Genomic DNA, 12,960 nt, shown 5'->3' with positions numbered 1-12,960 from the left:
GCTGACCGGCAACAAAAAGTGCCGGCCGGCAACGTACATTGCCGGTGGCAGCAAAAACCAGCCGGTGGCCTCTAGCCACTGCCGGTGGTGGGTGGGGATGGTCTACAAGCCCTACCCTACCCTCTCCAAGGCAAAACACAAGTGTTTGGTGCAAAACCAGACACTAAACGGTCGAGTTCGGAGATCCTGAGGCAAGGCACGTAGCCGAGGCCTCCGGGAACTCCAAACGAACACAAACATGGATAATCACCGAGTGTTCAAACGGTGACGTCCAAGTCTTGAGGACGGTCAAAAATGGGGTGTCTACACTATCAAAATTGGCTAATAGCCATAAAAATTGGCCGATTGCCATTCCTCTTGGCCGACCACCCCTCAGCATGTTCCTAAGGTGGATCAGAAGCATCTTGGAAGTTGGCACAATTTTTAGAAGTCCAAAAGAGTGCAAATAGAGGCAACATGAGGCACGGTAGTGGATTTCTGAGCGAAACCGACTAAGCATGCATCACTTCCTTGCCCATGAGGCCATTTCATTACTTATGATTAGTTCGTGTAAATTAGTCATTTAATTTGTTTTGTAATATTCTAGTTAGCTTAGCATAGCTATTTGTTTCAATTTGAATTGTAATACTTAATTAGCTAGAATTAGTTAATTAGTTTCGGCTTGTAATAATTAGCTTAGCTTAGTGTAGCTTAGCTTATTATTCAAACCCTTCATCGAGAGGGCGAATTTTGTAATAAGTGTGCGTGTGTGTGATGTATGTTTTCCAACCCCACGACTTTCTCCCTTTATTTACCAACTTTTGATGGTTAGTTTTAGGGCATGTTTCAATTAGCATACTTATGTTTGCATGTGTGCATCATTCGTCTGTCTTGCATGCACGAGGCTCGGCGCATCATACAAACTGCATTGTACTTTAAATACACTTTCTTGAATACGTGTTTCAAAGCATGTTATCAAGTGTTGCATTCATATGCTATTCTAGATAGCTGAGCCTATTTTTGTTGCATTTTTGCATGTGTTGCATTAGGCATTGTTAACATAGCTAGGATCATGCATGATTATTAACTAGTTTTTGTTTTGGCTCGGAGTACTAGGTAAGTGTTTATGCTTTAGCATCCTTGCATGTATGTAAGTGACTGCCATGATAGCATGCTTGCCATGAGGCTATGTGCTTAAGTGATTAACTGCATGAATGCTTGTGGATGAAGGCTTCATTGCTTGAATTGGAACAATTCATCAAAATGTGCGTTTTAAACCCACTTTGCGTAGTGGCAAAATCATGTTGTTTTCTAAGCCCACTTGAGGGTGGCAAATCCACGTCTTAGCCTACTTACAAGTAGCACTTTCAAACAATTTTCGAACAAACAAACATGAGATGTTTTGTTCCAATTTAGGCGATTTAGTCTATACTTATATACTGTGCGCATCACATAGTAAGCTAGCTAATAAATTGGAATAAAAGCACACGTGTTTTCAAAAATAACATATCATGTTAGTAGAGGCCGAACTTTGATCGGGCGAGCAGGGGTGCTCATTTCAGGACCTTCCCCTCTCATACCCAAGTTCCCGAGCCGAGGCAACTTTAGTGATGACAGGCATGTGGTCTTAGGCACGAGTTAGGGTTTTCTAAATTTCCCGAAAACAAAATATTTAGGTGGCGACTCTGAAATCTGGCAAAGTAGTCCATGTTTGGCGCTTTTTGATTAAAATCAATTTTCCAAAACGATTTGCTAGATTTGAACTCTTTGGTGATTATCAGTCTTACATTGCACTTTGTAAGATTAGATTCAGAACCGTGACAGGAGTCCGAACTGTAGTAGCTAGAACCGCAATTCGCGCTCTCGAGCGTGGAGCGGAGTTCGGGCGGTCTACAAAAGTGAGTGATAATGACTTGAAATCCAAAGTTGATAATAAGTGATAATGACACTTTCCTTGGTGATTTCCAAGGGTCCATTGGTCTCTTAAAAGTAAACACACTGGTGATGAAAAGAATTAAAAAAAACAAAAGATTAGCTTTAGTATAAGAAAGATGTATGCCTTTGGTAATGAACCTCCGAAGAGATTAAACCATTAAGCATTAAAAATAGTTTTATGCCTTTGGTAATGAACCTCCGAAGAGATTAAACCACTAAGCATGGAAAAATTTCTTTCTTATACTTGAATGACAACCTCAATTTTTCACAACTTTTTAATCAAAATAATCACAGAATGGAGGGAGATTGCAAATGATTATGCAAAGTTGATTAATTGGTTATCATAGCACAAACGTAATATGTAAAACAAACTTATTGAAATAAATTAAGCAGCCCCTAAATAACATAAAATAGTGTTGAAATTAAGCTAACAAAGGCGAACAACTATGAATAGATTAAAGCTAGTAAACAAGTTTAAGAAAGGGTGGCTAACCCCTCCATTTGTACAACTTCAAATTACGTAGCTTAGATGTTGAAGAACAACCCCAAAACAGTCCCAAATCAGCCCCAAAACAATGGCAAAAATTAGTGAAAACAAGGGAAACACCAGGATTTGAGCTAGGAGTAAGGTTCAAGCAAGGGAGATTAACCCTTTCACCTCTGGGTAGCTTTTAATCACAAGTTTCAGCCCTCAAAACAGTCCAAAAACAATATGAAAACACAAGAAAAAGATGAACAAAGATTGAAATAAAAGCAAGAAAGATTTACCTCTTGTATGGAATGTGTTCTTGTTGTAAAACAAACTTAATTCCAAAGCACCCTCAAATTTGAGTATGATTTTCACTTCTCAAATCAAGTTCAAGTTCAAGCTCTTGAATGGTATGTATGGATGATATGAAAGCTTCATGGCTATGGAAGAACAAAGATGAACTCAACTATTGTATAGTTCTCACATTTCTTTTGATATTTCTCTTGGATATTTCTATATTTGATCTTTGTAACTAATATCTCTTATTGATGGTAGTAATCTCTAACCCCCCCCCTTACATCAGTTTCATCCTTGTATTTATAGGCCTCGAACAGGTTTGACACAAATATCTGCAGAATTAGGCAGCTGGCAGAACACTGCTGACTCTGTCTAAAAAGTCAAGAGGTCCGGCCAGATGTTGGTATCTCTGGGCGAATATACTGAGGTCCGGCCGGACTTCAGTGTATTTCCACTATCTCTTACTTTCAGGTTCAATACAGGTTGATACAAGGTGCAATACTGAAATTCCGGGATAGAAATACAGTGGGTATAGTAGGTTGGAATTGTTTAGAGCTCGAACTCAGATTCTTTTATTGAGAATTTAAACCACTGACTCAATGTAATCGTCATCATCGAATGCTCGGAATCAAGCGCCTAAGTCTTACGAGCGGTCAAAATTGGGATGTCTACACCCGCCTACTGTTAAATTAATTAATTATTTATTTATTTATTTATAATACATTAAAATATATATTTTATTGCAATTTAGCCTTTATTTTTATTGATTTTATTAAAACTCACATTTGTAGTAATATGTTATTGAATTATGATTTGAGTGAAGAGTTGTAATTTAAATGTAGAGTTCTGAGTTGAGTTTTGAAAAAATTGTTTGGTTATGAGTTTTGAAAAGAGTTTTAAAAAGAGTTCTTGAATTTTAAATTTTGAAAAGAGTTTTGAGTTTCAAAAAGAGTTTTGAGTTATATTTTGAGTTTTGAGTTTTTGAATCTGAGTTCTATTTTAAATTTTTTTGGATTTATTTTTTAAAATGTTTATAAATGTTTAAGAAAATTTAATTTTTTATTTTAAATATATAATTGTTATTTAAATATTTTATTTTATTTTGTAAATATTTTAATTTTTTTAATATTTTAAACTCAAAACACAACTGCACACTTAAATTGTAATCATACACATAATTCAAAGCTCATAACTAAACTCTTTTCGAAATTCTATTACAAAAAATTTCAAAAAAATAATTTTAATTTTGTCCTTTAAAATTATTTTTTATTTTATATTTTTTTGAAAAAATATTTTTTTTTTATTTTTGAAGAAAATTATTTTTTTAAGTATTGGCCAAATAATTTGTTATGATTTAGATATTTATGGCGATCCAATTTTTTTAATTTAAATAAATTAAATATTTAAAAAAAGTAAAAAAAAAAATTAAGATAATTTTTTTTTTTGAATTTTAAAATATTTACAAAATATATTTTAAAAAAGACTGCACACAAATGTATGAAATACAGTACACATTAAATAAATAAATAAATATTTAAAATATAAAACATTACCCTAAAAATTAAAATTAAGAAAATATTTAAATATTTTAAAAAATAAATCTAAAAAAATTCAAAATATAACTCAAAACTCAAAATATACCTCAAAACTCTTCTTAAAACTTATAATCAAACAAATTTTTTCTTTTCAAAACTCACCTAAAAACAAGACTCTGCACTCAAATCATGATTTTAAAAATAATTTAAAAAAATATATATTTTTTGAATTTTTTTTTAAATAGAGTTTTGAAAAGAGTTTGGTTTTGAGTTTCAAATTGAGTTTTGAGTAGTTTTGAGTTGCGTGTTCAATTATGAATTTTCAAAAGAGTTTTTAACGTTTTTTATTGGAATCACATTTTCAAAACTAAATCAAACGCAAGCAAAATCTTTCAAATTATAATGATATAAATATATATATATATATATATATATTTAGGAGATATAATATGTGATCAAATTTAATTATGGAATGTTTTAAAAAAAATTTAGCATATAACATGATGAGTGAACTTAGGATTTATAATTATTTTTTGGACCGGGCTTGAGACCTGATGTTAGGGTCGGGCCAAACTTAGATAGATATAAAATTCCTTATTATGTAATACCGATGCACTCCGAAACCGCCCCACCCGATGTTTGTCCATCCTTTCTTGTCATGCCATTACCACATGCATGCATGGATAGGACTTCATCTATTGTTGACATGTGGCACTAGATGCTATCTCAAATTCAACTTTTATTAGATGCTATCAGTTTCTTAGGGCCACACTCACAGGCTCTACTTGAGATTTGCTTGATTTATGTGGAGGGGGCACTTTGTGTGGATCTTGGAATTAGTTAAGAAGCATCTAATCTAGCTCGGGCACCTAGTCATCAAATGTATAAGATGAAATTTGAAATTTATTATTTTCAAATTGTATTTTTCAATTTTCATATTGTAATGGTGAGTTAGTGATGGTGGAGAAAGCGGTGTGGCGTTAGCTACGGCACTAAGAGCAATGGTGGTGAAAATAAATAGATAGTGGTTGTGGTGATGGTGCAAGAGCAATGTTAATGTAATGATGGTAATTATTATAATGGTAGTTATAGTAACGGTGGCAATGGTTATAGTGATGGTAATAAAGGCAATGGCAATAGCACTTGTAGTAGTGGAGTGATGGTAGTAAAATGATGGTAGTACTTATGACAATAATAACAATGGTGATGAGCATGGTGATAGTAGTAGTGGTGGCAACAATGATATGATGGTGATGGTGATAGTGATAGTGATAGTGATAGTGGTAGCAGTAGCAGCGGTGGTGGTGGTAGTAGTAGTGATGGAGGTGGCATGATGGTGGTGTTTGTAGTGGTGGGTGTTAGTAATAGTGGCGATTGTGGTATTAAATTTATAATAGTATATATTGACACTTATGTTTAATTTCACTCAAAATTAAGTAAGTTTCATATAATTGAATTTTTTTTAAAAAAACTTTTAGCTAATATTTTAAGAGGTATTTGAAATTTTAAGTGATATCAATTGTGATTATTAAATGGTCTTACTTGATAATGACTTAATACATTCAGTTTTAAGTGCTGAATCAGGTTATCAAATACCCCTAAGTTATGATCTAAATTATTGTGATATTTAATTATGAATTATTATAGTAATGCGCCAACGAATTAAAAGTGCTACGTTTCACCTTTTAGGATTTACTTTTCAAAATATTGATTTTTTTTTTTTATTTTTCATAATTTTTTTGTTTTCATTGATTTTTTTAAAAATATTTTTAAGCAATTTTTAAAATTTTTAAATACATCTAACATATATACACTTAAAAAGTATAACATTTTTGATTTTGTTTTTTTAAATTTACTATATATCAAAAATATAAAAAAAAATGAAAATTCAGTATATTAACATATTCTTGTATATTTATTAATTTTTTTACAAATATTTTACATTTTAGATACATCTAAGTAAGGTACATCTAAAAAAGTAAAAAAAATTATTTAAAATTTAAAAAATATTCACTAAAAATAAAAAAATATGTAAATAAAAACTTAATTTTCAAAAAATTGAAACCAAATACAGTGATTTATTTTTTTGAAAAATGCTAAGATTATTAATATATTTATTAACAATGTTATTAACACACTTATAAGTTGATGTGGGTCCTATATCTAAGCTCCGTTTGGGATACACATTTGAGCTAAAATAGCCATATAGGACAAAATAGGTTATTTTAGTCAAATAGGACAAAATGTCATATCTAATTCATAATCATTTCATTTTTTCTCTCACAAAAGTCAAAAAAAGCCAAAAAACCTATCCGAAACGAGACTTTTTAGCCTCAGGCTAAAATATTTAAAAAATCAAAAAGCCAACCAACACCCCAAATGAACTCCCAATGATAGTTGATCTTATCAATACATGTGAGCGTTAGTAAATATGTTAATATCGCTAACATTGTTGCATTTTTTTAATTCAACATTTGAAAGTGAGATGCCTATACGTTTTTATCGTGTGTATTAGTAAAATTTTTCTACTAGTTATTGGTGTAAATTAAAATATTAGAGGTTGCATCCCATCTTTAAAAAAAAAAAAAAAAAGGTTGCAATTTTAATTCTATCACTGAAGTATTCAATGTACCAAAAAGATTTCATAGGAAAATAACAAATCTAAAAATGGGAAATTGTATCCTAAAAACTATACATTTCGTCCAAAAAATTGAAATATTTCATCTCAGTGAGATGAAATCATGAAATTTAATCCAAATGACATTTTTGCATAAAATTTAAAAAATATCAAAACTATAAATTTCATCCCATAAATAAAGAAGCAAAAATATTTAACGCCCCCTTTTCTCCCACCCCCTTTGACCTCCTTTGCTTTTGATTGATCCATTTTTTTTTCTTTTTTTCCTTTTTTCTTCTTTCCCAATCCCCAACCCCTACGTGTGTGTGGGGATGGTAGAGGTGGGAATTTTGAGGGGATCTTAATCAGTCCTCATAAAGAAATTTCATTCCAATACCAAATTTTGGAGTAAACTTTTGAAATTTCATCCAATTAATATTTTTTTTTATAAAATTAAAAAGAAAAAAAAAACCCATAGTTCTGACAAAACTGGGATTTAAAATGAGAAATTTTAACTCAAAAATGTAAATTCATAATTGGGTTGAAACCTTGAAATTTCATGTAATCGACAATTTTGCATATAATTCAACTAATTGAGAAAATTTTCAATTTTGACAAAATTAAGAAAATTTTTAGTTTTTGGAAACTGTGAAAAATTTCATAGCTAAAAATAAAATGGAGAGATTTTAACCAAAAAGGGTAAAATTCAACTCATAAACTAAGAAATTTCATCTAGAAAATAAACTGACAAATTGATAATTTTCCATAAAATTTAAGAAATTGAGAACTTTCTCAATTAAACTAACAAATTGTAAATCTCATCCTAATAATTGAGAAATTTTCATTCCAAACCCAAAACTGAACATTCAGGATAAAATTGTGAATTTTATTCAAGAATTTTCAATTTTTGAAAAATTAATAAAATTTTCATTTTGCAATTTCTTAATTTGCAATAAAGATAATCTTATAGATTTACTATTTTACAGTCCAGCTTGAGCCCCACCCGGCCATGTCGAGACCCGGACAAAAGATAAGGGCGAGAAAAATGAAAGATAAGGGGGGGAGAGAATAGATGGAATACAACACTACCGACGTGGGTTTGGGTTAGGTTGGGTGAGGTGTACACTGGAGAGAGAGAGAGAGAGGCCATGTCGATGTCTGCTTCACTTTCTTTCCTTCAGAGTGCTTGCGCGTATTCGCAGCAGCAGCGCCTTTACCTCCGTCCCAAGTTGGAGTGTTTAGGGTCCTCGTCCTCCTACGAGCCGCTGATTGTTGAAGCCAAGGCTAGAACCAGAAGAGAAGACAGAGCTGCCCGCCACTCTCGCCTCAGAAAGAAGGTATCACACCCCCCTTTCCCACATTTTATTTCAAATCTCTTCCTTGTTAAAAGGGTATGATGTTGGAATTGTCAGTAACATTTATATGAGAAAAACAGGACTATCATTACCATTTGTTTTCTGAATACGTGCTTGTGGATGTCTACAACGATCCCTGTTCTTGCAAACCAAATACTAGGGTTTTACTGTTAACCCTTCAGATTAAAATAGGGCAAACAAAGAAATTAGGATAAATCCGAACGGATAATACTTGCTTCAAGTCCTGAGATAAAATATTCCTGAATTATTTGGTTTGAAATGACGTGTATTTGACTACCTTCACATTTTTAACCAAATACTGGTCTCGTAAATCTATTGGACATGGAGTCCTCAATCCCATGAAATAAGGGTCTGTTTGATTGAGTGGATTATAGTATAGGATTGGGATTACTAATTCATGGAAATAGAATGTCTATTGTTTGGTTGCAAATTTTGCTATTGGGATTAGATTCTGATAGACATTCTATTTAACAAAATTGATGGTTTTTTATTTTATTTTATTTTATTTTTAATCTTACAACTAATAATGCAAAACAAACATATAATTGGGATTATATATTTTCATATCCATTGCAAAACAAATGTGGGCAAGAGAGAATTATTTATGAAACTAATCCAGCTGGATAACTAATCTTACACTAATCCCATAAATTATTAATCTTCTCACTATTAATCATGCTAATCAAATAGGGCCTTATATTCTAAAGTTTAATGTCAGGAAAAACATCAGTTTTTTGGGGGCTTAGCATCTCCACTTATTGCATCCTCTATTACATGTTATCGGGGACAATTTGGCACATTTATAATATGTTAGGTCTTTCCCTTCCTTAACATTTTCATTTATGGTGATCATATCACTTGTTTTTATTGTTGCATCTATAGGTGATCAAATCATTTTAACTTATTCTAATTTATTTTTAGATGCTACTCTTACCATTTATTTGTATTGATGTCTAATTCTATCTTTTCTAGTCTTACCACTCATCTATTTAAGTTTTCTTATGTTAACAAGACACATTTTATGAATGCGTGTTTCTTAGTAGCTCTATATCAAGTTTCGTACAACATTGTTGGCCTTATAGTAGTTCTATAAATATTTTCCCTTTCAATTGTTTTGGTATTCATCAATCACATAATATGCTAGATGCACTCCTCCACTGAAGTCAACCTACTTTGATTATATGGATCACATCATTCTCAATCTCACCATCCTTATTGAAATGTGTACTATAAATTATCTTATGGTTTTCAATATTCAATTCTTCATTGTTTCTACTTCTACTATCACTAAATCAGGGGTGGAGGGAAATGAAATTGGTAAAAATCATATTTTTTTAAAAAAAATGCTTAAAATCTTCTAGAGAAATGAAATTGCTTTCTTTTGTGAGTTTCTATAAGTTCTTAATTAGATCACTTATGAAACTTTATGAGCTTAAGCACATTGAATAATTTTCAAATAATTACATAGGAACTTCAATAATTTTCAATGAACTACATTTCTTTTTGGTGTAGCTTCTTATAAATTTAAAGTTGACAATTAAAAAAATTGAAGCTAAAAGCATTCCTCTTAGTTTTCTAATAGTTAGCTCTTTTCAAGCTATTTAACTTATTGTTTTTCTCATAAAATGTAAGCAAAAGTTGCACATAACGCTTTAGTATATATTCTTTAGATTAAAAAAAAAAAAAAAAAACTATAAACAATGCAAATAAATTTCACCAAACAAGACCATAGGCTTAAAAAAAGTTGATAGCATGTGTAAACTTATACTAGTCTCCTATAATTTTTGGTTTAGTTAATTATCTTATATTTATTTTAATAACTATTTAATCCTTATAAACTCGATCCGACTCACTATTTACCTGTGCGAAATTTGGCCGTCTCTCACTAAAATTACATTTCATGTATTTAGTTTTATTACTAAATTCTACTACCCCTTTTTGACTATCCTGATTTCTATTTTAGTGTTAATTCATTTCTTAATATTCACTATTTGTTATTCATTTATATTCTGATGAAGTTAATATCAATACAACATAATTGATAATTAGTTATTGACTGACCCTTGTAAGGGAAAATCCTAGGTGATTATTGGAACATTGTTCTATTTTCCACTATTTGTGGGATTGGAATTGGACCCTTTTATGGTCCATCCATGTATTTGTTGCATTCTGTTTTTAAAATCAATTATGTTGTCTTGACTACCCAATATGTAGTATTTGTCAATTATACAATTCACTTACTATTTTCTCAGGTAGAAGGGACACCAGAAAGGCCCAGACTGTGTGTCTTCCGCTCCAACAAGCATCTCTATGTCCAGGTGATTGATGACACTAAAATGCATACTCTTGCTTCAGCTTCAACGATGCAGAAACCCATATCTGAGGAGTTCAACTACAGCTCTGGTCCCACTATCGTAAGTTCCCATACACTAATATTTGCCAAAAAGAAAAAAAAAAGAAGAAAAAAAGACGGAAAAAGATAAGGTTCACGGGACAAATTATGAATTAACAGCTTCTCCTTATTATTCTTTTGCACAAATTATCAACTAGCTCACCCAATGCCTTTGGTGAAAGACTGTACTGCAATTGCTGAGGTCTGTTGATTCAATGACCTTAAATTGCTTTGGCATAGTATGCTCTTGCTTAATTATTGATGCCTCAAGGAAAATGTCATGCCCTGGATCTTTGAGACCTGGACCTGTAATACACGAGTCAACGTGACTAAGGCGCTGATGCAAGAGAGATAGTTAAATAAACATTGACAATGCTGTTCCGGAATAAAACACAGTAGAACCTTCCCCTTTGGAAAATCAATGCTCCGACCCTGTACATTCCCAAGTTATGAAAATTGGTAGGAATGTGCCTTTTTAAGGGTACTTTCACATGGTATAGGCCTCAACATGTCAGATATATTGGAAATTAGAAAGACAAGTCTGACATCGCACAAGGGTCAATTTGGAGTAGAGGACAGATTCTGTGCTTTGACTTTGAAATTTGATTTGCAATGACATACTTGTTAGAAATTTATGAAACTCTCCTGATTTCATCTACTATGAGTTTAGTTTCCAACCCCATTGGTCCTACTTGATTTGGTTTTGTAAATCTCTTTTTCCAAAAACCAATTTATAAAATGCAACAGAATCTGTCTGGTTTTGAGAAAATGGTAAAAAAAGAACCCACTCTACAAGACCAAATGAGGTCTGTTTGATATCAAATTGTTAAGGACCGGAGATCTACTTACTGTAAAAATTCAAGGTTGAGCGTCAAAATATTTTTTGAGATCTGTCCCTCCAAAATGGACTGCTCTGCTGTGACTATGCTTTTTGGGTTCTTAAGGTCACCAGATAGATTATACAAACTTTGGATCACCAATATAGCCTAAAAACATGCTTTTAAACTTCTAAAATTAGAATACTAATCACAACATTACTATGAGAGAGAAACGATAATTTTAAATGAGGTATATTTTTAAATAATTTTTTTTTTTTGTGAAATTTGTTACACTAGGTGAAAATTATTATTAAATATTTAAAATTAATTTATTATTATTATTATTATTATTATTATTATTATTATTATTACTTTTTTATTTTTATATATTCATTGGTCTAATTGATATTTTGGGGTAGTTTGCTGGTAAAATGAAGTTTTTGTGCCACGTTAACAATTTGAATATAGATGGCAGTGATAAAATTGATCCAAAATCAAATGGTTTTAGAGTAAAATTGATATTATTAAAAGTTTTTGAGTGATGATTTGAGAGGCAAAATGAAATTTTCTTTGTAAAATATGAGTGCTGATATTTGCATAGCTTTGGTGTCAGGATGTGGCAAAGAAAGTTGGTAAAGTTATTGCTAAGGCCTGTCTGGATAAAGGAATCACAAAGGTGGCCTTTGACCGAGGCGGATATCTGTACCATGGACGTATTGAAGCCCTTGCTGATGCAGCTCGGGAACATGGTCTTGAATTTTAGTGCTTGGGCAGACAATTAGTTGTTTACTTCTAAATTGGTCATTTCTTTTTTTTTTTTTTTTTTTTTTAACTTGTTGCAAAAAGGCAAGGGATGGATAAATATTCAGTTTGAACGTAGATGCGGATGATCATAGATCTCATGTCTGTTTAAATTGAAAGAAATTCACATAAAACTTTGTGCTTGAGTGGCTGTCGATGTTGATTCATGTCTAATCTTGTAACAAAGGGTTAGCTGTCCATACTAATAACGTGTAATTATGCAAGTGAATGAATTGAAAGGACGCGTATAACATTTAGTAATGATCTGTCCTTGATATAGCTCTGCCTTATTTTTGGGGGTTACGCTGCTAGAGAAGCTGAGTGTACAAATTATGATTTTTTGCCTACCTATGATCTTTCAAGAAAGGGATTTCAGAAGCATTCAGCGTATGGTACTAACAATTTCCAGGATTTGGTTTCATATGGTCTTTTCAAGAAAGGGATTCAAGAACCATGGTGTGGGTAGTAATGAAATTTCATGTGACAGTGTCTTGTCAACTTGTAAGATCTTGTAATATATCTTCATTGTTGTATGATATTATCATTCTATGGTGTGTGAACCTATGGATCTTGATGGCATTAATGGTCTAATTCGCAAGGCTCTTAAATCACATTTGGTTGATTGTAGCCTCACAGGTTTGTTGTTAGTTTGCCAGTTTAATCTTGATGGGGTTTTCCATATCTTACATTCTCAAACTTGCAATGTTCTTATATAGAACTAAATGGAATATACTTTTGAAA

General features: G+C 31.8%; 1 protein-coding gene across 2 annotated transcripts; it reads left to right on the top strand.

Annotated features, from left to right (window-relative positions):
- The first annotated feature begins 7,806 nt into the window (after positions 1–7,806).
- Positions 7,807–12,480, top strand: LOC114277976 (large ribosomal subunit protein uL18c). Of its 2 annotated transcripts, none has more exons than XM_028219934.2 (3): positions 7,807–8,169; positions 10,461–10,622; positions 12,032–12,480. In XM_028219934.2, exons 1-3 carry the CDS (start codon positions 7,981–7,983, stop codon positions 12,179–12,181), a joined length of 501 nt encoding a protein of 166 aa, XP_028075735.2. In that variant the 5' UTR covers positions 7,807–7,980; the 3' UTR covers positions 12,182–12,480. The 2 variants fall into 2 exon arrangements, with proteins under 2 accessions (XP_028075735.2, XP_082775038.1); XM_082918912.1 differs by having other exon boundaries at positions 7,815–8,169; positions 12,020–12,480.
- Positions 12,481–12,960: the final 480 nt, after the last annotated feature.

Source organism: Camellia sinensis, chromosome 3 (assembly GCF_055761805.1).
Source record: "Camellia sinensis isolate YWXY chromosome 3, ASM5576180v1, whole genome shotgun sequence".
Lineage (NCBI taxonomy): Eukaryota > Viridiplantae > Streptophyta > Magnoliopsida > Ericales > Theaceae > Camellia > Camellia sinensis.
This window is presented reverse-complemented; position numbering and strand designations above follow the sequence as displayed.